The 26,033-nt window shown below is 40.4% G+C and overlaps 1 protein-coding gene across 6 annotated transcripts in view; it reads left to right on the plus strand.

The window, feature by feature from the left end:
* Positions 1 to 26,033, plus strand: part of CDIN1 (CDAN1 interacting nuclease 1) — a 644,910-nt gene that overhangs the window by 29,276 nt on the left and 589,601 nt on the right. For 3 of the 6 annotated variants that reach the window (XM_053697949.1, XM_053697953.1, XM_053697951.1), the window contains exon 2: positions 13,008 to 13,113. In XM_053697949.1, coding sequence (XP_053553924.1) covers positions 13,013 to 13,113 — 101 coding nt within the window. In that variant the 5' untranslated portion in view covers positions 13,008 to 13,012. The remainder of the gene's footprint in view (positions 1 to 13,007; positions 13,114 to 26,033) is intronic. The other 3 variants (XM_053697950.1, XM_053697954.1, XM_053697952.1) reach the window with 1 other exon arrangement.

Below are 26,033 nucleotides of genomic sequence, written 5' to 3' on the forward strand. Positions count from 1 at the left end.
ATGCCATTTTTTTATATTTTCATAATTGATGTTAAATCTATGTCTTTAGCTAGAAGAGCTTTGTAGCTCAAATCTTGGAATGCTGATATGACTTCTAAGTCCAGATTGCTATTTCTTTCTTTCCAAGGTAATAAATTATTTGGTTCTCAGTTGGATTCAATAAGTTCAACTGTCACTGGGGGGAATGGAGTTTTTTTGCCTCAGGATAAAAAACTTAAGGGGAAATCTAAAGCTTCTAACCGTTTTTGTTCCTTTCAACAAAATAAGGGACAGAAACCTAATCCTTCCCCTAAGGAATCTGCTTCCAATTGGAAGCCTTCTTCAAATTGGAATAAATCCAAGCCATTTAAGGGATCAAAACCAGCCCCCAAGTCTGCATGAAGGTGCAGCCCTCATTCCAGCTCAGCTGGTAGGGGGCAGATTAAAATTTTTCAAAGATGTTTGGATCAATTCGGTCCAAAATCATTGGATTCAGAGTATTGTCTCTCAGGGCTACAGAATAGGATTCAGAGTAAGACCACCTGTGAGAAGATTTTTTCTCTCACGCATTCCAGCAAACCCAGTAAAGGCTCAGGCTTTCCTGAAGTGTGTTTCAGACCTTGAGTTGTCAGGGGTAATCATGCCAGTTCTGTTTCAGGAACAAGGTCTGGGGTTTTATTCAAATCTATTCATTGTCCAAAAGAAAGAAAATTCATTCAGACCAGTTTTGGTTCTAAAGATTTTGAATCGCTATGTAAGAGTACCAACTTTCAAAATGGTGACTATAAGGACTATTCTGCCTTTTGTTCAGCAAGGGCATTATATGTCCACAATAGACTTACAGGATGCATATCTTCATATTCCGATTCATCCAGATCACTATCCGTTCCTGAGATTCTCTTTTCTAGACAAGCATTACCAATTTGTTGCTCTTCCTTTTGGCCTAGCGACAGCTCCAAGAATCTTTTCAAAGGTTCTAGGTGCCCTACTCTCTGTAATCAGAGAGCGGGGTATTGCAGTATTTCCTTATTTGAACGATATCTTGGTATTCACTCAGTCTTTACGTTCTGCAGAATCTCACATGAATCGACTAGTGTTGTTTCTTTGAAGACATGGTTGGAGGATCAATTTACCAAAAAGTTGTTTGATTCCTCAGACAAAGGTAACCTTTTTAGGTTTCCAGATAGATTCAGTGTCCATGACTTTGTCTCTAACAGACAAGAGACGTTTGAAATTGGTTGCAGCATGTCGGAACCTTCAGTCTCAGTCATTCTCTTCAGTAGCTATGTGCATGGAAGTTTTAGGTCTCATGACTGCAGCATCGGACGCGATCCCCTTTGCTCGTTTTCATATGAGACCTCTCCAGCTTTGTATGCTGAACCAATGGTGCAGGGATTATACACAATTAATATCCTTAAATCCCAATATTCGACTTTCTCTGACTTGGTGGTTAGATCACCATCGTATAATTTTAGGGGCCTCTTTCGTTCGTCCAACCTGGACTGTGATCACAACAGATGCAAGCCTTTCAGGTTGGGGAGCTGTTTGGGGATCTCTGACAGCACAAGGGGTTTGGAAATCTCAAGAGGCGAGATTACCAATCAATATTTTGGAACTCCGTGCGATTTTCAGAGCCCTTCAGTCTTGGCCTCTGTTGAAGAGAGAACCGTTCATTTGTTTTCAGACAGACAATATCACAACTGTGGCATATGTCAATAATCATGGTGGGACTCACAGTCCTCAAGCTATGAAAGAAGTATCTCGGATACTTGTTTGGGCGGAATCAAGCTCCTGTCTAATTTCTGCGGTTCATATCCCAGGTATAAACAATTGGGAAGCGGATTACCTCAGTCGTCAGACTTTACATCCGGGAGAATGGTCTCTCCACCCAGATGTGTTTTCTCAAATTGTTCAGATGTGGGGGCTTCCAGAAATAGATCTGATGGCATCTCATCTAAACAAAAAACTTCCCAGGTACCTGTCCAGGTCCCGGGATCCTCAGACGGAATCAGTGGATGCATTGACACTTCCTTGGTGTTATTAACCTGCTTATATTTTCCCGCCTCTAGTTCTTCCAAGAGTGATCTCCAAAATCATCATGGAGCAATCGTTTGTGCTGCTGGTTGCTCCAGCATGGCCTCACAGGTTTTGGTATGCGGATCTTGTTCGGATGTCCAGTTGCCAACCTTGGCCACTTCCCTTAAGGCCAGACCTTCTATCTCAAAGTCCGTTTATCCATCAGGATTTCAAATCATTAAATTTGAAGGTATGGAAATTGAACGCTTAGTGCTTAGTCATAGAGGTTTCTCTGACTCAGTGATTAATACTACGTTGCAGGCTCGTAAATCTGTTTCTAGAAAGATTTATTATGGAGTTTGGAAGACTTACATTTCATGGTGTTCTCATAATTTCTCTTGGCATTCTTTTCGAATTCCTAGAATTTTACAGTTTCTTCTGGATGGTTTGGATTAAGGTTTGTCCGCAAGTTCCTTGAAAGGACAAATCTCTGCTCTTTCTGTTTTATTTCATAGAAAGATTGCTAAACTTCCTGATTTTCATTGTTTTGTGCAGGCTTTGGTTCGTATCAAGCCTGTCATTAAATCAATCTCTCCTCCTTGGAGTCTTAATTTGGTTTTAAAGGCTTTACAGGCTCCTCCGTTTGAGCCTATGCATTCTTTAGACATTAAACTGCTTTCTTGGAAAGTGTTGTTTCTTTTGGCCATCTCTTCTGCTAGAAGAGTTTCTGAATTATCCGCTCTCTCTTGTGAATCTCCTTTTCTGATTTTTCATCAGGATAAGGAAGTTCTGCGGACTTCATTTAAATTCCTACCTAAGGTTGTAAATACGAACAACATTAATAGAGAAATTGTTGTCCCTTCTTTGTGTCCTAATCCTTAGAATTCTTTTGAAAGATCTTTACATTCTTTAGGTTCCAGGAAAGGTCAGAAGACTTCTGCCGTTTCCTTGGCCTTGTGGTTAAAACTTTTGATTCAACATGCCTATTTGGAGTCGGGTCAAGCCCCGCCTCAGAGAATTACAGCTCATTTCAAAATCTATATTTATTTTCCTCAGGACACTCAAAAAGAATTCTATTCTGAACAAAGAAACTTTTCCTCTTCGTTCCTAGGGTGTTATCTTACATGTAACCTGCTCATTTCATTTCTTCTATCTAGTTCATGCGTTTTGATAATTTTATGCTTCCTATTTTGTATAAATTTCTTATTGACCATTAATCTGTATTCCCTGTATAGTGCCATGGAATCTACTGGTACATTACAGATAAAGGTAGTAATATATGCACACACAGACACAAAAAGTAATAACTCAACTGACACATAAATAAAAATAGATAGGATTAAAAAATCAGTTTCTTCATAAATGTGTTTGTGTGTATGTATATCATTTCTTGCATTTTTAAATATAAGCTTAAGGGGGATAGAAAGGTAAAAAAATAAAAGTGCATAGATGCATTTCAGCAAAAATGCTTGTAATTTAAGTTATTACTTTTTTTCTGCGGCATATCCTGAGTGCCCGTGCCCCAGTATTTAAACACCACACCTTCTCAGAGGGTCAGCAGTAGCTTGTATGTCACAGATTATGTCTTCAGAAGCAATTCACACCACTGCCACCTCGGTGCACGAGCCCTCACAGGATATGTGCGTATACCACTGAAAAACAGTAATAGCTTCATTTTTGCTGATGGAAGTATATTGCAAAAATGCTTTATTTCAAATTGAAATTCACCCATGCACGTTTCTTTTAACATTTCTATCCCTTTTATGCAGCCTGTGACCAGCCACACATTTATTTAAATACACATTGCTTAATTTTTTTTCATTTTAAATAAACATGTAAATGATGGCAACTAGTTAAAGTGATGGTAATTTTTAAACTTTTTGATATTGGATTCTGTTAATGTTATTTATATATTATAGTTGCTATTTTTGTTTATATCTCTTATTTATTTATATATAAGTCCAAAGAGAGCACTCACCATAAGTAAAAGTATATTTAATCAAACAGTGCTGTAAACGTTTTCGGGGAGTAACCCCGTCATTAGACAGAAATATAGAACAAGTGTACTCACCAAACAGTGCTTATTATGTGCTAGCGTGGATCGGCCGCTGGTCCCCGCGGGAGAATGCCGCTCCGAGACCGGAAGTAAATGTGACGTCATCACGCTGGGTTCCGGCGGCTTACCAGGTGTGCAATTGGACAATGCATAGTGTAAACAAAAAGGTTGTCATGGTATCGGGTGATACTAGGTAACGGGGCATAAGTACATTTTATAAAGACCTGTAAGAAATGCCCTAATGTGAAACAAATGTAAGGTGTATTATATTGCGACAAAGGGAGAGTTATTATTGTGACAACCAGGCATTAAACAACCTAAAGTTAAAAACCATGTTGCGGAAATATCCAAAAGGAATGATAGTATAAGAGACAAAAATAATAATAAAGATGGATACAGGCACAGTAAAGGGAGGGGGCAGGGAAGATAAGAGAAAGGAGAAAAGAAAGGATTTAGTAGAGTGGAACATATGCACAACTTGACTAGGCCATAATGTGTGCTATTAGTAAATAGATATGCACTTGGGAGGCACAATATGTTGTAAAAGCCAATGGGTACTATCCCTAGCGGGTATTGCACTGGCTACGTGGCATCTATACTCAGGGTTAATTCCATGTATTAACCAGTTTAAAACCAGAGGCTAAATGTACAATAATTGCTAAGTTGAGTACATAGGGATTGAGGCAGTGGGGGAAAGAATAAGAAACAGAAAAAAGAAAGAGAAGGGAGGGAAAGGAGAAAGGAATCCCAGGAATATATAGGTTGATGTATGGCTCTTATCTAGATTCTTAATTTTTTACTGGAATCTAAGATATATGTTAAGGCCATATGTGGGCTAGCCAGAGTAGTGTACTACTATGTTAGTCAGTACTCAGCGGTTATGGAAATGTGTAAATATTATGCATATGTATTAAATTAAATTAACTTGAATTAAGTTAAACATATGTGGAGATAGAGATCTAATAGGGGATGACTAGCTGGGGGCTTATTAGGGCCATCTAATATACCATCCATTTGGTTACAGAAAGCAGTGCCAGTCCAAGTGGGTATTTAACCCATTGGGAACCAGGGTGCTCAGTTCGTAGGTCCATCTTGCCTCTCGTTGTAAGAGTAGTCTGCCCCTATCTCCTCCTCCTTGTTAATGGGGGTACATGATCTATGAGAGTATATCTTAGCTCTTTGACTGTGTGGTGTTTTTGGAGAAAATGTCTAGCCACCGGTTGATCCATCTGGCCTCTATCTATGGCACTCCTAATTGCCGATCTGTGGTTGACCATTCTTGTGCGGAGGTCGTCTGTCGTTTTCCCCACATAGAATAGGCCACAATTGCAATGAAGCAAATAAACCACATGTGTAGTGGTACACATAAGCCTATACTTGTGATAATATTTCTTGCCACGTTGTGGGTGTGTAAAGTAGGAGCCTGTGGTTAGGCCATTACAGGTGGTGCATCCTAGGCATCGATAACACCCTGGTTTTCCTTGTAACCAAGTGGCTTTTTGGTAACAGTGGGTTGGATCCGTGTGTACCAAGCTGTCCCTGAGGGATCTTGCTCTTTTAAATCCCACTCTTGGGACCGGCATGTTTGCTAATGGCAGGTTATTGTCAGTAGCAATTATCTGCAAGTTTTTTTGTAAAACTCTAGATATCCCCTGTTTATCCTGAGTAGAGGTCGTGACGAATGTCATATGTGTCTCAGTGCTTTTTTTCCCCACTTTTTCTTGTTTTTGCAGCTGTGTTCTTTAATTTTCTGTAGTGTTTTTGCTACATATACCCTCTGTTGAAATCTTTCTTGCATCTCATTTAATTGTATGATGGTATTGGACTGCTCTGTATTGTTCCTTATTACTCTTTCGAGTTGTGAGATGGGCAGTGCTTTTTTGAGAGCCCGGGGGGTGACAGCTTGTGTAGTGGAGAATTGAGTTGCGGTCTGTGGTTTTTCTATAAAGGGTGGACTGTAGCGTTCCTTCTTATTTGTATAATCGAAGATCGAGAAAGTCCACTGTATCCTTACTGTAGTTAATCTTAAATTTTAGGGCTGGACATACCATATTAAGCGTCTGGTGCCACTCAAGTAATTCCTGTCCGCTCTCTAATTATGCATGACGCTCTGTTTATGTATATTACATTTGCTAGAATGCTGAAAAGAAGCATGACGTTGGGAACACGTGCAAAAGATCCCGCCTCCCCCCCCTTTTTTTTACACTCAAACATGCCAAAATGCCACAAATTTAATGGGATAACAGCAAAAACGTCTTTGGAAAAAAAAAGTTTTTTTTAATTTTTCATCAATGTAACTCATATTAATTTTTAGATTTAGAAGGATTGCCAGCAAGCAGCCCTTTTGAATTTACCATCACTTTAACTGCTATATAATATATCAATTGAATAGGAGCACATACATATTTACACTATTAAGAGAGAAAAATATATAGTGTAGTATGCTTGTGAGCATACTATAAGGCCCAGTTAAATGTAAAAAAATATAAAAATAGCTGGTGCGATTAACGTACAAAACACGTTAAGTAGATGATCAACTTATGTGATTTTACACACATCACTAGGGTAAACAAAGTGGCGATGTTTGGCCAATCAACAGAGCCTAAGAAGACAGACCTGAATGCCTATAGGCGTGTCGTAGCTGTTCAATTATTGTAATAGGCTACCCACGCCTAGTGGGCGTAATAGACACCACCCTATGCACCCCAATAGGCTTGCAACTGTGCCTTCATAAAACACGCACTATCAGAGTAAACATAGTGGCGAAATTTGGCCAATCAAAGAGTCAAAATGGGTACATCCGATCAACATCAGCAAATAGGAAGATAGACATACTCTGAGGATATATTCATAGCCCGAGGGATTGTACCAGGGCATTATCTTTTGTTTAGTAGAGATTGCTTTCGTAGGATTTATTTTGCTGAAATAGGCGGGTTGCAGACGCTAGTGTATGTTTACGGTTTGTTTACTGTTGTGTTGAGCATGCCCACTGTCTGCGGACAACCTATGATGATTGAACGGCACAGATACGCCTTTAATAACTCGGCTCTTTGGTTTGCCAAGTTTCGCCACTATGTTTACTCTGATAGTGCGTGTTTTCTGAAGGCACAGTTGTGAGCCTATTGGGGTGCATAGGGTGGTGTCTATTACGCCCACTTGGCGCGGGTAGCCTATTGCAATAATTGAACAGCTACCACACGCCTATAGGCATTCAGGTCTGTCTTCTTAGGCTCTGTTGATTGGCCAAACATCGCCACTTTGTTTACCCTAGTGATGTGTGTAAAATCACATAAGTTGATCATCTACTTAACGTGTTTTGTACGTTAATCGCACCAGCTATTTTATATTTTTTTACATTTAACTGGGCCTTATAGTATGCTGACAAGGTTTGATAATAACATGTCGACAGGTAACATTTTGTTTACAATGGTGAGGATTGGGCATTCGATTTGCATTTACAGCCTGTGTGCATGTCAGGATGATACATCTATGAGGCGCTCTGGGAGAGCGACAATTATATTCCATCACTTTTTTCTTTCCTATTTTTTACTTTCCTATTTGGTTTGACGATCGCTTTGAGTGTCCCTAGTGATAAGGGATGTGTGTTACTTTTGGATGACGTGTTGATTTGTGAGTGTAAGAAAGTTGCTGATTGGTGGAATTACGATCACCAACTTTGTTTATTACACTTAGGCCTAGATTTAGAGTTCGGCGGTAAAAGGGCTGTTAACGCTCCGCGGGTTTTTTTCTGGCCGCACCATAAATTTAACTCTGGTATCGAGAGTTCAAACAAATGCTGCGTTAGGCTCCAAAAAAGGAGCGTAGAGCATATTTACCGCAAATGCAACTCTCGATACCAGAGTTGCTTACGGACGCGGCCGGCATCAAAAACGTGCTCGTGCACGATTCTCCCATAGGAAACAATGGGGCAGTTTGAGCTGAAAAAAAACCTAACACCTGCAAAAAAGCAGCGTTCAGCTCTTAACGCAGCCCCATTGTTTCCTATGGGGAAACACTTCCTACGTCTGCACCTAACACTCTAACATGTACCCCGAGTCTAAACACCCCTAACCTTACACTTATTAACCCCTAATCTGCCGCCCCCGCTATCGCTGACCCCTGCATTACACTTTTAACCCCTAATCTGCCGCTCCGTAAACCGCCGCCACCTACGTTATCCCTATGTACCCCTAATCTGCTGCCCTAACATCGCCGACCCCTATGTTATATTTATTAACCCCTAATCTGCCCCCCACAACGTCGCCGACACCTACCTACACTTATTAACCCCTAATCTGCCGAGCGGACCTGAGCGCTACTATAATAAAGTTATTAACCCCTAATCCGCCTCACTAACCCTATCATAAATAGTATTAACCCCTAATCTGCCCTCCCTAACATCGCCGACACCTACCTTCAATTATTAACCCCTAATCTGCCGACCGGAGCTCACCGCTATTCTAATAAATGTATTAACCCCTAAAGCTAAGTCTAACCCTAACACTAACACCCCCCTAAGTTAAATATAATTTTTATCTAACGAAATAAATTAACTCTTATTAAATAAATGATTCCTATTTAAAGCTAAATACTTACCTGTAAAATAAATCCTAATATAGCTACAATATAAATTATAATTATATTATAGCTATTTTAGGATTAATATTTATTTTACAGGCAACTTTGAAATTATTTTAACCAGGTACAATAGCTATTAAATAGTTAAGAACTATTTAATAGTTACCTAGTTAAAATAATAACAAATTTACCTGTAAAATAAATCCTAACCTAAGATATAATTAAACCTAACACTACACTATCAATAAATTAATTAAACACAATTGCTACAAATAAATAAAATTAAATAAACTATCTAAAGTACAAAAAATAAAAAAGAACTAAGTTACAGAAAATAATAAAATATTTACAAAGATAAGAAAAATATTACAACAATTTTAAACTAATTACACCTACTCTAAGCCCCCTAATAAAATAACAAAGCCCCCCAAAATAAAAAATTCCCTACCCTATTCTAAAATACAAATATTACAAGCTCTTTTACCTTACCAGCCCTGAACAGGGCCCTTTGCGGGGCATGCCCCAAGAATTTCAGCTCTTTTGCCTGTAAAAAAAAACATACAATACCCCCCCCCCAACATTACAACCCACCACCCACATACCCCTAATCTAACCCAAACCCCCCTTAAATAAACCTAACACTAATCCCCTGAAGATCTTCCTACCTTGTCTTCACCATACCAGGTTCACCGATCCGTCCTGGCTCCAAGATCTTCATCCAAGCCAAGCGGGGGTTGGCGATCCATAATCCGGTGCTCCAAAGTCTTCCTCCTATCCGGCAAGAAGAGGACATCCGGACCGGCAAACATCTTCTCCAAGCGGCATCTTCTATCTTCTTCCATCCGATGACGACCGGCTCCATCTTGAAGACCTCCAGCGCGGATCCATCCTCTTCTTCCGACGACTAGACGACGAATGACGGTTCCTTTAAGGGACGTCATCCAAGATGGCGTCCCTCGAATTCCGATTGGCTGATAGGATTCTATCAGCCAATCGGAATTAAGGTAGGAATTTTCTGATTGGCTGATGGAATCAGCCAATCAGAATCAAGTTCAATCCGATTGGCTGATCCAATCAGCCAATCAGATTGAGCTCGCATTCTATTGGCTGTTCCGATCAGCCAATAGAATGCGAGCTCAATCTGATTGGCTGATTGGATCAGCCAATCGGATTGAACTTGATTCTGATTGGCTGATTCCATCAGCCAATCAGAAAATTCCTACCTTAATTCCGATTGGCTGATAGAATCCTATCAGCCAATCGGAATTCGAGGGACGCCATCTTGGATGACGTCCCTTAAAGGAACCGTCATTCGTCGTCTAGTCGTCGGAAGAAGAGGATGGATCCGCGCTGGAGGTCTTCAAGATGGAGCCGGTCGTCATCGGATGGAAGAAGATAGAAGATGCCGCTTGGAGAAGATGTTTGCCGGTCCGGATGTCCTCTTCTTGCCGGATAGGAGGAAGACTTTGGACCCTCTTCTGGACTTCTTCAGTGGATGTCTAGCCCCCGCTTGGGTTGGATGAAGATCTTGGAGCCAGGACGGATCGGTGAACCTGGCATGGTGAAGACAAGGTAGGAAGATCATCAGGGGGGTAGTGTTAGGTTTATTTAAGGGGGGTTTGGGTTAGATTAGGGGTATGTGGGTGGTGGGTTGTAATGTTGGGGGGGGGGTATTGTATGTTTTTTTTTACAGGCAAAAGAGCTGAAATTCTTGGGGCATGCCCCGCAAAGGGCCCTGTTCAGGGCTGGTAAGGTAAAAGAGCTTGTAATATTTGTATTTTAGAATAGGGTAGGGAATTTTTTATTTTGGGGGGCTTTGTTATTTTATTAGGGGGCTTAGAGTAGGTGTAATTAGTTTAAAATTGTTGTAATATTTTTCTTATGTTTGTAAATATTTTATTATTTTCTGTAACTTAGTTCTTTTTTATTTTTTGTACTTTAGATAGTTTATTTAATTTTATTTATTTGTAGCAATTGTGTTTAATTAATTTATTGATAGTGTAGTGTTAGGTTAATTGTAGGTAATTGTAGGTAGTTTATTTAATTATTTTATTGATAGGGTAGTGTTAGGTTTAATTATATCTTAGGTTAGGATTTATTTTACAGGTAAATTTGTTATTATTTTAACTAGGTAACTATTAAATAGTTCTTAACTATTTAATAGCTATTGTACCTGGTTAAAATAATTACAAAGTTGCCTGTAAAATAAATATTAATCCTAAAATAGCTACAATATAATTATAATTTATATTGTAGCTATATTAGGATGTATTTTACAGGTAAGTATTTAGCTTTAAATAGGAATTATTTATTTAATAAGAGTTAATTTATTTCGTTAGATAAAAATTATATTTAACTTAGGGGGGTGTTAGTGTTAGGGTTAGACTTAGCTTTAGGGGTTAATACATTTATTAGAATAGCGGTGAGCTCCGGTCGTCATATTAGGGGTTAATAATTGAAGGTAGGTGTCGGCGATGTTAGGGAGGGCAGATTAGGGGTTAATACTATTTATGATAGGGTTAGTGAGGCGGATTAGGGGTTAATAACTTTATTATAGTAGCGCTCAGGTCCGCTCGGCAGATTAGGGGTTAATAAGTGTAGGTAGGTGTCGGCGACGTTGAGGGGGGCAGATTAGGGGTTAATAAATATAACATAGGGGTCGGCGATGTTAGGGGTAGCAGATTAGGGGTACATAGGGATAACGTAGGTGGCGGCGATTTGCGGTCGGAAGATTAGGGGTTAATTATTTTAAGTAGCTTGCGGCGACGTTGTGGGGGGCAAGTTAGGGGTTAATAGATATAATACAGGGGTCGGCGGTGTTAGGGGCAGCAGATTAGGGGTACATAAGTATAACGTAGGTGGCGGTCGGCAGATTAGGGGTTAAAAATTTTAATCGAGTGGCGGCGATGTGGGGGGACCTCGGTTTAGGGGTACATAGGTAGTTTATGGGTGTTAGTGTACTTTAGGGTACAGTAGTTAAGAGCTTTATAAACCGGCGTTAGCCAGAAAGCTCTTAACTCCTGCTATTTTCAGGCGGCTGGAGTTTTGTCGTTAGAGCTCTAACGCTCACTGCAGAAACGACTCTAAATACCGGCGTTAGAAAGATCCCATTGAAAAGATAGGCTACGCAAATGGCGTAGGGGGATCTGCGGTATGGAAAAGTCGCGGCTGAAAAGTGAGCGTTAGACCCTTTAATCACTGACTCCAAATACCAGCGGGCGCCCAAAACCAGCGTTAGGAGCCTCTAACGCTGGTTTTGACGGCTACCGCCGAACTCTAAATCTAGGCCTTAGTTTTTTATTTTCCTACCTGCCTATTCATGCACCTGACTGGAGTGAGATTGCCCCATTGTACTGACTACTCAGGGTCCAATTTTAATTGTAATTTTACATATTTTCTGCCATGTATATTTTCACTATACAAACATATTGTTATCTATCATTGATTTTGATTGGTCACTATGAGGGGTGTGTTCAATATTTGGCCGTGATTGGTCAATCTTGTGGGGAGTGTTATCTGGAGCCTATTTAAAGGCTGTTTTTACACATTGTCAATTGGTCAGAGGAAGAGACTGTTGCTGTCCCGAAACGTCACTATATTCCATTAAATTTTTGTCACTATTGGAGAAAGTTCAGCGAGTGCTTCTTTTCTACATTGCTACAAATTACTTTCATAGCACCCTGACAAGCTGCAAGTGTTGGTGAGAGTGCATTTACACCAATTTTCTGAAATATATATATATACACACTTACAATTCAATTCCGGCATTCTTAAGCTCCACCCCTTCTACTTCCTTGATTTTGCAGTGCGATTTAGAGAGCGGTCCCACCCGCTCTCTAATTATGCATGACGCTCTGTTTATGTATATTACATTTGCTAGAATGCTGAAAAGAAGCATGACGTTGGGAACACGTGCAAAAGATCCCGCCCCCCCCCCCCTTTTTTTTTTTTTACACTCAAACATGCCAAAATGCCACAAATCTAATGGGATAACAGCAAAAACATCTTTGGAAAAAAAAAAGCTTTTTTTTAAATTTTTCATCAATGTAACTCATTAATTTTTAGATTTAGAAGGATTGCCAGCAAGCAGCCCTTTTGAATTTACTATCACTTTAACTGCTATATAATATATCAATTGAATAGGAGCACATACATATTGAACATATTGAAATAGGTAGAAAAAAATTCTACTATATTCAGTATATTTTATATATGGTTACATTTTTTAATATTTTCACCTGCACAGAGGTAGTTATTTTTCCTGCTATAACTTTATAATTATACTTGCAATTCACCTGTTATATTTTTTTCACTTGTACACACGATTTGTCAAGTTTTATAACTCTTATTTTTGTTTTCTTTTATTTCATATTCAAAGAAGAAATGCGATTAAGCAAGGCACAATATAATGAGATTGCCCTGTTCATCTCCACCTTGAATCCCACTCGACAATGTATGACACGTTTAAAGGAGAGATTCCCATGGTAAGTGGTTATGTTTTCTATTTTTGTTTATCTTTAAACATGGTACTGTCATTGGATGCCATCTTTGCCACCTGTTAGTCTGAAATTTCTGCCCTACTACATTAGGCGTGGTCAACTGTAACTGTTGTTGCTCTAAAATACTTCCAATTCAGAATCATAACAGCCATTCTAAGAATGGTAGACCATGCAAACTCACAGACTGCTATGTGCTGAAGCTCATAGTTAATAACATTTTCCAATCAATTGTAACATCACTCACTACAGAGTTTCAAGAACTATGCATCAGGAACTTTTATTAAATGGGTTTCCATGGCTGAGCAGCTGTGCACAAACCTCACATTAACATATTTTATACCAAGCAATGGCTGGGGTGGTGTAAAGCACACTGTCACTGATTTCTAAAGAATTGGAAACTTGCTTTTAGGAGTGAGGAATTATGCTCCACTATCTGGCAGTCTGATAGAAGAATATGGATGTGGCAGTTGCCAGGTCAGAGCTACTTACCAGAATGCATAGTGTCTACGGTAAAGTTTGGGGGAAGAGGGATAACGGTCTGGGTCTGTATTCAGGGTTTGGGCTAGACCCATCAGTTGCTGTGAAGGGTTATCTTAAAATGACTGTAAAATCAAAATAAAACATTCATGATTGATATAGAGCACGCAATTTTAACAACTTTTTATTTTATTATAAATGATTGGTTTATCTGAATCCTGAAAGACAAAAAAACATGGGCTTAATGTTACAGTGTACAAAACCATTTTAGACAATTTGGTGCTTCCATCTTTGTAGCAATAGTTTGAGGAAGGCTCTTTGAATGCTCCCCTGTGCACAAAGCAAGACCCATGGATATATGGTTTGGTGATTTTGATGTAGAGGAACTTGAGTGGCCTACACAGAGGCCTGATTTCAATCCCATTGAACAGCTTTGGGATGAATTGGAATGACAATTGCATAAATTCCCACTTAAATACTTCACAATCTTGTTGAAAGCCTTGAAGAGTTGGTGCTCTTATAGCCGCAAACTTGGTACAATTTCATAATTAATTCCCATGCTTTGGGATACATAACAGGATCATATAGGTGCAATGGTCAGGTGTCCACATACTTTTGGCCATATAGCGCGTGTATATATTTTTCTCTCTCAATAGTGTAAATTCAGAGATAATCACGCAAAAATAAGCACACAGAAATAAAAATGTTTCTCCTGACAGCATTTTTAAAACATTTTTCATGGCAGTTGCAGATTCTACCATTAAGCCCATGGTGGTCAATTTCAAGCTGAAGCTAATACACTGTGGCTGATAGAAACAATGGTTAGCGGCGGGGAGTGTACTCTGTGTGAGATACATGTACACTAGGGGGACAGTATCAGCTGTGTTATATACACACACATTTATTGCAAAGTATTTGGGCATGTATTTTTATTTGTTCACTTTTTGCTTCACATCAATCTTGTTAGTTTAACTCCTTCGCTACCGGAAATTTCTGAGAAAAACTTGGCCAAAATATTGCATAATTGTTAGCATTTTTGCTATCACTCCATTTAAAGAAATAGAGCCTTATTTGATTTACCTATCAAAACTATATCTTTCTTCTGTTAAGTGTGATCAGTCCACGGGTCATCATTACTTCTGGGATATTACTCCTCCCCAACAGGAAGTGCAAGAGGATTCACCCAGCAGAGCTGCATATAGCTCCTCCCCTCTACGTCACTCCCAGTCATTCTCTTGCACCCAACGACTAGATAGGATGTGTGAGAGGACTATGGTGATTATACTTAGTTTTATATCTTCAATCAAAAGTTTGTTATTTTAAAATAGCACCGGAGTGTGTTATTACCTCTCTGGCAGAGTTTGAAGAAGAATCTACCAGAGTTTTGCTATGATTTTAGCCGGAGTAGTTAAGATCATATTGCTGTTCTCGGCCATCTGAGGAGTGAGGTAAACTTCAGATCAGGGGACAGCGGGCAGATGAATCTGCATAGAGGTATGTAGCAGTTTTTATTTTCTGACAATGGAATTGATGAGAAAATCCTGCCATACCGATATAATGTCATGTATGTATACTTTACACTTCAGTATTCTGGGGAATGGTACTTCACTAGAATTACACTGTAAGAAATACATAAAGCTGTTTAATAACTAGAGATTATGTTTAACGTTTTTGCTGGAATGTAAAATCGTTTTCATTTGCTGAGGTACTGTGTGAATAAATGTTTGGGCACTATTTTTCCACTTGGCAGTTGCTTAATCTGTTTTTCTGACAGTTTCTGTTCTCCCTCACTGCTGTGTGTGAGGGGGAGGGGCCGTTTTTTGGCGCTTTTTCTATGCATCAAATATTTCAGTCAGCAACTCATTGTATTCCCTGCATGATCCGGTTCATCTCTACAGAGCTCAGGGGTCTTCAAAACTTATTTTGAGGGAGGTAATTTCTCTCAGCAGAGCTGTGAGAATTATAGTTTGACTGAGATAAAAAACGTTTATTCTGTAATTTGTTTCCTGCTTTCAGAATTTGTTATCTTTGCTAATGGGATTAAACCTTTGCTAAAGTTGTGTTGTTTACAAGGATTGAGGCTATAACTGTTTCAATTTATTAATTTTCAACTGTCATAGATCTTCTGTGCTTCTTAAAGGCACAGTACATTTTAATATTATTCTAATTGAATTGTATTTCCAAGTTGCAAGTTTATTTGCTAGTGTGTTAAACATGTCTGATTCAGAGGATGATACCTGTGTCATTTGTTGCAATGCCAAAGTGGAGCCCAATAGAAATGTATGTACTAACTGTATTGATGCTACTTTAAATAAAAGTCAATCTGTACAAATTGAACAAATTTCACCAAACAACGAGGGGAGAGTTATGCCGACTAACTCGCCTCACGTGTCAGTACCTACATCTCCCGCTCAGAAGGAGGTGCGTGATATTGTAGCGCCGAGTACATCTGGGCGGCCATTACAAATCACATTACAGGATATGGCTACTGTTATGACTGAGGTTTTGGCTAAATTACCAGAACTAAGAGGTAAGCGTGATCACTCTGGGGTGAGAACAGAGTGCGCTGATAATATTAGGGCCATGTCAGACACTGCGTCACAGGTGGCAGAACATGAGGACGGAGAACTTCATTCTGTGGGTGACGGTTCTGATCCAAACAGACTGGATTCAGATATTTCAAATTTTAAATTTAAACTGGAAAACCTCCGTGTATTACTAGGGGAGGTGTTAGCGGCTCTGAATGATTGTAACACAGTTGCAATACCAGAGAAAATGTGTAGGTTGGATAAATATTTTGCGGTACCGACGAGTACTGAGGTTTTTCCTATACCTAAGAGACTTACTGAAATTGTTACTAAGGAGTGGGATAGACCCGGTGTGCCGTTCTCACCCCCTCCGATATTTAGAAAAATGTTTCCAATAGACGCCACCACAAGGGACTTATGGCAAACGGTCCCTAAGGTGGAGGGAGCAGTTTCTACCTTAGCTAAGCGTACCACTATCCCGGTGGAGGATAGCTGTGCTTTTTCAGATCCAATGGATAAAAAGTTAGAGGGTTACCTTAAGAAAATGTTTGTTCAACAAGGTTTTATATTGCAACCCCTTGCATGCATTGCGCCGATCACGGCTGCAGCGGCATTCTGGATTGAGTCTCTGGAAGAGAACATTGGTTCAGCTACTCTGGACGACATTACGGACAGGCTTAGAGTCCTTAAACTAGCTAATTCATTCATTTCGGAGGCCGTAGTACATCTTACTAAACTTATGGCGAAAAATTCAGGATTCGCCATTCAGGCACGCAGGGCGCTGTGGCTAAAATCCTGGTCAGCTGATGTTACTTCTAAGTCTAAATTGCTTAATATACCTTTCAAAGGGCAGACCTTATTCGGGCCCGGGTTGAAAGAGATTATCGCTGACATTACAGGAGGTAAAGGCCATGCCCTGCCTCAGGACAAAGCCAAAGCCAAGACTAGACAGTCTAATTTTCGTTCCTTTCGTAATTTCAAAGCAGGAGCAGCATCAACTTCCTCTGCACCAAAACAGGAAGGAGCTGTTGCTCGCTACAGACAAGGCTGGAAACCTAACCAGTCCTGGAACAAGGGCAAGCAGACTAGGAAACCTGCTGCTGCCCCTAAAACAGCATGAATTGAGGGCCCCCGATCCGGGATCGGATCTAGTGGGGGGCAGACTTTCTCTCTTCGCCCAGGCTTGGGCAAGAGATGTTCAGGATCCCTGGGCGCTAGAGATAATATCTCAGGGATACCTTCTGGACTTCAAATACTCTCCTCCAAGAGAGAGATTTCATCTGTCAAGATTGTCAACAATCCAGACAAAGAAAGAGGCGTTTCTACGCTGCGTACAAGAGCTCTTGTTAATGGGAGTAATCCATCCAGTTCCACGATCGGAACAGGGACAGGGGTTTTACTCAAATCTGTTTGTGGTTCCCAAAAAAGAGGGAACTTTCAGACCAATCCTGGTCTTAAAGATCCTAAACAAATTCCTAAGAGTTCCATCGTTCAAGATGGAGACTATTCGGACAATTTTACCTATGATCCAAGAGGGTCAATACATGACCACTGTAGATTTAAAAGATGCTTACCTTCACATACCGATTCACAAAGATCATTATCGGTACCTAAGGTTTGCCTTCCTAGACAGGCATTACCAGTTTGTGGCTCTTCCATTCGGATTGGCTACAGCTCCAAGAATCTTCACAAAGGTTCTGGGTGCTCTTCTGGCGGTACTAAGACCGCGGGGAATCTCGGTAGCTCCATACCTAGACGACATTCTGATACAAGCTTCAAGCTTTCAAACTGCCAAGTCTCATACAGAGTTAGTGCTGGCATTTCTAAGGTCACATGGATGGAAGGTGAACGAAAAGAAAAGTTCACTCGTTCCACTCACAAGAGTTCCCTTCCTGGGGACTCTTATAGATTCTGTAGAAATGAAGATTTACCTGACAGAGGACAGGCTAACAAGACTTCAAAGTGCTTGCCGCACCCTTCATTCCATTCAACACCCGTCAGTGGCTCAATGCATGGAGGTAATCGGCTTAATGGTAGCGGCAATGGACATAGTACCCTTTGCACGCTTACACCTCAGACCACTGCAACTGTGCATGCTAAGTCAGTGGAATGGGGATTACTCAGACTTATCCCCTTCTCTGAATCTGGATCAAGAGACCAGAAATTCTCTTCTATGGTGGCTTTCTCGGCCACATCTGTCCAGGGGGATGCCATTCAGCAGACCAGACTGGACAATTGTAACAACAGACGCCAGCCTTCTAGGTTGGGGTGCCGTCTGGAATTCTCTGAAGGCTCAGGGACAATGGAGTCAGGAGGAGAGTCTCCTGCCAATAAACATTCTGGAATTGAGAGCAGTTCTCAATGCCCTCCTGGCTTGGCCCCAGTTGACAACTCGGGGGTTCATCAGGTTTCAGTCGGACAACATCACGACTGTAGCTTACATCAACCATCAGGGAGGGACAAGAAGCTCCCTAGCTATGATGGAAGTATCAAAGATAATTTGCTGGGCAGAGTCTCACTCTTGCCACCTGTCAGCAATCCACATCCCGGGAGTGGAGAACTGGGAGGCGGATTTCTTAAGTCGTCAGACTTTTCATCCGGGGGAGTGGGAACTTCATCCGGAGGTCTTTGCCCAAATACTTCGACGTTGGGGCAAACCAGAGATAGATCTCATGGCGTCTCGACAGAACGCCAAGCTTCCTCGTTACGGGTCCAGATCCAGGGATCCAGGAGCAGTCCTGATAGATGCTCTGACAGCACCTTGGGACTTCAGGATGGCTTACGTGTTTCCACCCTTCCCGTTGCTTCCTCGATTGATTGCCAGAATCAAACAAGAGAGAGCATCAGTGATTCTAATAGCACCTGCGTGGCCACGCAGGACTTGGTATGCAGACCTGGTGGACATGTCATCCTGTCCACCTTGGTCTCTACCTCTGAAACAGGACCTTCTGATACAGGGTCCCTTCAAACATCAAAATCTAACTTCTCTGAAGCTGACTGCTTGGAAATTGAACGCTTGATTTTATCAAGACGTGGATTTTCTGAGTCAGTTATTGATACCTTAATACAGGCTAGGAAACCTGTTACCAGAAAGATTTACCATAAGATATGGCGTAAATACCTATATTGGTGTGAATCCAAAGGTTACTCTTGGAGTAAGGTTAGGATTCCTAGGATATTGTCTTTTCTACAAGAAGGTTTAGAAAAGGGTTTATCTGCTAGTTCATTAAAGGGACAGATCTCAGCTCTGTCCATTCTGTTACACAAACGTCTGTCAGAAGTTCCTGACGTCCAGGCTTTTTGTCAGGCTTTGGCCAGAATTAAGCCTGTGTTTAAAACTGTTGCTCCACCATGGAGTTTAAACCTTGTTCTTAATGTTTTACAGGGCGTTCCGTTTTGAACCCCTTCATTCCATTGATATAAAGTTGTTATCTTGGAAAGTTCTATTTTTAATGGCTATTTCCTCGGCTCGAAGAGTCTCTGAATTATCAGCCTTACATTGTGATTCTCCTTATTTGATTTTTCATTCGGATAAGGTAGTCCTGCGTACTAAACCTGGGTTCTTACCTAAGGTAGTTACTAACAGGAATATCAATCAAGAGATTGTTGTTCCTTCCTTATGCCCAAATCCTTCTTCAAAGAAGGAACGTCTACTGCACAACCTGGATGTAGTCCGTGCTCTAAAATTTTACTTACAGGCAACTAAGGAATTTCGACAAACGTCTTCTCTGTTTGTCATTTACTCTGGGCAGAGGAGAGGTCAAAAAGCTTCCGCTACCTCTCTTTCTTTTTGGCTTCGTAGCATAATTCGTTTAGCTTATGAGACTGCTGGACAGCAGCCTCCTGAAAGAATTACAGCTCATTCTACTAGAGCTGTGGCTTCCACTTGGGCCTTCAAGAATGAGGCCTCTGTTGAACAGATTTGCAAGGCTGCAACTTGGTTCATACTTTTTCCAAATTTTACAAATTTGACACTTTTGCTTCATCGGAGGCTATTTTTGGGAGAAAGGTTCTTCAGGCAGTGGTTCCTTCTGTATAAAGAGCCTGCCTATCCCTCCCGTCATCCGTGTACTTTTGCTTTGGTATTGGTATCCCAGAAGTAATGATGACCCGTGGACTGATCACACTTAACAGAAGAAAACATAATTTATGCTTACCTGATAAATTCCTTTCTTCTGTAGTGTGATCAGTCCACGGCCCGCCCTGTTTTTAAGGCAGGTAAATATTTTTTGATTTATACTCCAGTCACCACTTCACCCTTGGCTTTTCCTTTCTCGTTGGTCCTTGGTCGAATGACTGGGAGTGACGTAGAGGGGAGGAGCTATATGCAGCTCTGCTGGGTGAATCCTCTTGCACTTCCTGTTGGGGAGGAGTAATATCCCAGAAGTAATGATGACCCGTGGACTGATCACACTACAGAAGAAAGGAATTTATCAGGTAAGCATAAATTATGTTTTTTTTTAAGTAGACAAAGTTGGACCATTTTATTATATTTCATGCCACCATTTTGCTGCCTAATGTGATCATATAAAAACTTCACAATCTTTGGGTTTCTCACTGAAACTATTTATATACCACTTTTGCAGTCATAACACAAATGGCTGTAAAAGCCTTCTTTGGGTTCCTTTTTGTTAAGAAATAGCAGACATGCATAGGTTTGCCATTGCTTTTTGGTAGTTAGAAGGCCACTAATTGCAGCTCCTCACCACACTTCTGAAATTCCCATCAATGAAAGGGTTAATGAATTAGCTGGTAATAGTATTGCAATGAAGGGATTACCCTCCCACCTGATACCTCCTACCACTCTCCCCACACTCCTCACCACCATCTTAGGTACTGGCAGACAGTCTGCCAGTATGCAGGTTAGGGCTTTTTGATCCCTTGCAAACAGCTCTCTAACCTTCCTCCCTCCCACTTTTGCAACCGTCTGCCAGTACCCAGCTTTTTTTTTTTTCTGTAGTGTATCCCCTACCTTGATTTTCCATTTTACTGTAGTGTAGCAACCCATCCCTCCATCTCCCTTCCAAACTTGCTTAACCTAATGTAGGGTCCCTCCCCCACTGGGCCGCCCACCTGCCTCTCGCCTACCCTCCCACACCTCCCACCGGCACCAACGGAAGATCGTTACAGACAGACGTCACTGACTGTAAAGATTTGGCAATCTGGCTTCATATGGTAACGGAGCACTGTTTGTGCTCCATTACCCTATGAAGGCAGATGCTCGAACCCCACAAACAGCAAGTCTCGGTTATCACTTGACTAGGCTTCCAGCATTATTGACGTAGATCTACGTTATGGGGTACGATGGGCTATGTGCCACATAACGTAGATCTACGTCCATTTGGGCAATGGGGTTACTGCTTCCCAGTACAGCAGTTCTCTGGCATACAAATAAGACTGATTTAAGATATATTTTAAAGCAGAAAAGCAAAGCATTGTGAACCATATGTGCATGTCATTACCTAGAATACATTGCTCATAAAGAAAACACTGTGATCAAGATTCACGTGGAAAGAAAATCTTCTCTCTAGTCTGGACATGTAAATAGACTATAAAATTAATGATTTTATCCTATGTGATTTACTCTTGATCAATTTTCTTTCATGTATTTACTGTTTATTGAAACTGGTATATATATGTATTATGGTATTGCCTCCCCTCTGTATTTGGGATAAAGTTGTACCTTTTAAGAAAGGCACAAGTAAAATTACTTATGACACAGAATGGTGATTTTGCAGTGGTTACCACACCCCTGCAGTGATCAGAAACTATGAAACCACTTGGTAATGTGCTCTGTGATCGTCTGCACAGTCGCACAATTAAACTTCTTTCTGTTGCCAGTAAAATGTTGGCAAAGACTGTGCTTGTGTCTGCTCATCCAAAGTATTTGAAGAGGAAGCTAATATCATGTAGCATTAGCTTGCACTTCAGGGTCCATTTAGCTAAGCTGGCAAACGGACCAAGCCTATACCAGTAACTAAAAGGTACATGAGGGAGTCAGTGTGGTTTTCTGGCATAACAAGCTATTTGGTTGTAATTATCAATTTGGGAGCTTTTCACTTCACTGTCTCTGTGTTAGATATTGGAGTGTGATGCTGTGGGAGGAGAGACATTACATCTCTTTCTAGAGTTTTTTTTGTTGTTAACACTGCCAGTAAGTAAATGATCTCCAATATTTATTTTCAGTATACATTGCATGTAATACTGCTTACTTTTCCATCTTGTAAGATGCTGTATTGCTATGATATTTGAAAAGAATTCTTCACATTGCTAATTAACAAAAACAGGAATGTGTACTCGGTAACAAAAAAAAAAAAACAATAAGAAAAGAGCAAAGTTTGGATTTATTGACATAAGTAAGATGGCATTGTTCATCATCTTGCAATTAGCTATGTTTTAGACTGTTTGACCAAAGATATGTATAATTCTTAATGCCTAAAATGCTGTGTTTGATATAAATTCCTTATACAGTTGCATGAGCTAGTTTTACTTGATCCTTGGGGACAAATGAATTATAGTGACATTCCTAGAATTTGTGAATCACTGACAAATATATTTTTGAGAAATTATTTTGGACATATTTGCTGTCCACTTATTTTAATGAATAATATATATGGTCAGACTTCCTTTCCAGGTGTAGTGTGCAGGTCAGTTTTGTACTCTATGCTTATCTCTTGCATGTTGTGTAGGGGCATGGACATCCACAGAATTTTGTCCCGGGGACGACGACGACGACAATAATGTGAAATATACCCAGGCTATATTCTTTATAGACTGCATCATTCCTGCGTTTTCTCTTTATAATAGAATGAGACTCCATGGCTTTATATACAACTTCACTACACTTTCATGATTACACCTGAGCTTGCATGGGTATTTTAACTTGCTTTCATTTACAAAATAAAAAATAAAAAAAATGGAGACTGTTTATCTTCCATTGGTTAAGGCACCCCCACCCAAGCTCAGGTGTAATCATGGCAGTATATTGAAGATGTATATAAAGCAAGGGAGTCTCATTCTATTATAAAGCGAAAACACAGGAATGATTGTTGGTGACTGGCTAAGCAGAATATGGCCTTATTGTGTGACTAAGATCCCAATTTTAATATAAAAGAATAGTTGTTTTTTGCATGCAAATTTTGCAGCATTTAAAAATGTTTTGGTCATTTGCATGTGGATGTGTACCAATACCACCTGTTTTGTATATATGTGTGTGTATATTATATTTATATTTATATATATATATATATATATATATATATATATATATATATATATATATATATATATATATGTGTGTGTGTATATATATATATATATATATGCATATATGCAAAAATCAGGTACCGGCACACTCTCAATGTAGCTTAACCCCTTAATGACCGGACCATTTTTCAATTTTCTTACCCTTAATGACAATGGCTATTTTTAAATTTCTGCAGTGTTTGTGTTTAGCTGTAATTTTCCTCTTACTCATTTACTGTACCCACACATATTATATACCGTTTTTCTCGCCATTAAATGGACTTTCTAAAGATACCATTATTTTCATCATATCTTATAATTTACTATAAAAAAAATACAAAATATGAGGAAAAAATGGAAAAAAAACACACTTTTTCTAACTTTGACCCCCAAAATCTGTTACATATCTACAACCACCAAAAAACACCCATTCTAAATAGTTTCTAAATTTTGTCCTGAGTTTAGAAATACCCAATGTTTACATGTTCTTTTTTTTTTTTGCAAGTTATAGGGCAAAAAATACAAGTAGCACTTTGCTATTTCCAAACCCCTTTTTTTCAAAATTAGCGCTAGTTACATTGGAACATTGATATCTTTCAGGAATCCCTGAATATCCCTTGACAAGTATATATTTTTATTTAGAAGACATTCCAAAGTATTGATCTAGGCCCATTTTAGTATATTTCATGCCACCATTTCACCGCCAAATGCGATCAAATAAAAAAAATTGTAGACTTTTTCATAATTTTTTTCACAAACTTTAGGATTCTCGCTGAATTTATTTACAAACATCTTGTGCAATTATGGCATAAATGGTTGTAAATGCTTCTCTGGGATCCCCTTTGTTCAGAAATAGCAGACATATATGGCTTTGGCGTTGCTTTTTGGTAATAATAAGGCCGTTAAATGCTGCTGCGTACCACACTTGTAATATGCCCAGCAGTTAAGGGGTTAATTAGGTTAATTAGGTAGCTTGTAGGGTTAATTTTTATCTTTAGTGTAGAGATCAGCCTCCCACCTGACACATCCCACCCCCTGATCCCCCCCTGACCTCCCTCAAACAGCACTCTTCCCTCCCCCACCTCACAATTGTCACCGCCATCTTAAGTACTGGCAGAAAGTCTGCCAGTACTGAAATAAAAATCATTTATTATTTTTTTTTTATTTTTTTTTTCATACTGTCTGCAGTCTGCATCCCCCCTTACCCCACAACCTCCCTGATCCCCCCATACATCTCTCTAACCCTCCCCCGCTACCTATTTGCCGCCATCTTGGGTACTGGCAGCTGTCTGCCAGTACCCAATTTGCCCCCCAAAATAGTTTTTTTTTTAACTTTTTTAGATTAAAAATTTGTTTTCTGTAGTGTAGCTGGCCCCCCTTAAAACATCTACATCCCTCCCCTCCCAGATCACTTACTAAACAAGAAGATCCCCATGCATATGCATTGATTATATTTTTTTTTTTTCATTTTGTTCCGGTATATTTTGCGTGCGCGCACACGCGCACCCGTCCCCCGCCGCCCCGGCCGCAACCGCCGAAATTGCCATTATTGATCATGAGTGAGACAAATATGGAGCATATCCTTACCGCTCCTCAAACAAGATGCTCCCACCCACCAACGAATGTATGATCGCCATAGTCCAATGCAGAGAGGGCCACAAAGTGGCCCTCTCTGCATCGGTGGTTAAAATAAGGGATTGCAGTGATGCCTCAATATTGAGGCATCACTACAATCCTTGTAAGCAGCTGGAAGCGATCATGATCGCTTCCAGCGCTTCTAACAACAGAGGACGTACCAGGTACGTCAATTGTCATTAAGGGAATGTTTTTCTATGACGTACCTGGTAAGTCCTCTGTCATTAAGGGGTTAAGACAAGAAACTTTTATTGTAACAAGATTAAAACAGCAGTTAAGCGTCTAACATGTTTCTGTTACGCTCATGGGATAGTCCTCTATCAGACCAAACTCGGCCAGAAGTCTTGTTATCCTGGCGTCAAGCCGGAATGATAGGGAATATCCCAGAGCAGAGAGAGTAGCTAGATAAGGAACACGGCACTCACCACAGTTAGGGCCGTCCCCAGCGGCAACAGCAAAGCAGTCCAAGGATGAACCACTAGAATGGTCAGGCAGGCAGGGTTTGGCATCAGCAAAGCAGTCCAATGATAAACCACTAGAATGGTCAGGCAGGCAGGGTTTGGCAACAGCAAAGCAGTCCAAGGATAAACCACTAGAATGGTCAGGCAGGCAGGGTTTGGCAACAGCAAAGCAGTCCAGCAGATTGAGGGTTAAGGCAGGTAGAGTAGTCAGACAGGCAAGTTCAGCAACAGTAATCCAGCAGTTTAAGGGTTAAGGCAGGTAGAGTAGTCAGACAGGCAGTATTCAGCAACAGTAATCAGGCACTTAGAACGATCTGTCACACCCAAGAGTACACAAAGTAACACCTATACTTGGGCTGTAACATATCGTTTGGGGTAGTTTAAATAGGCGCAGGATTCGCGCCACTGATGTTTGACCGGCATCAGGAGCGTGCGGCGATGACGTCAGTGCCGCACGCATCTGAGTCAACACTGCCCCTGGAAACGAGCAGGGAAGGAGACGCGCGCCCTAGCAACGTCTAGAGCGGCGCAGCGTGACATAGCCCCCCTCTCAAGGGTT

This window comes from Bombina bombina, chromosome 1 (assembly GCF_027579735.1).
Source record: "Bombina bombina isolate aBomBom1 chromosome 1, aBomBom1.pri, whole genome shotgun sequence".
NCBI lineage: Eukaryota > Metazoa > Chordata > Amphibia > Anura > Bombinatoridae > Bombina > Bombina bombina.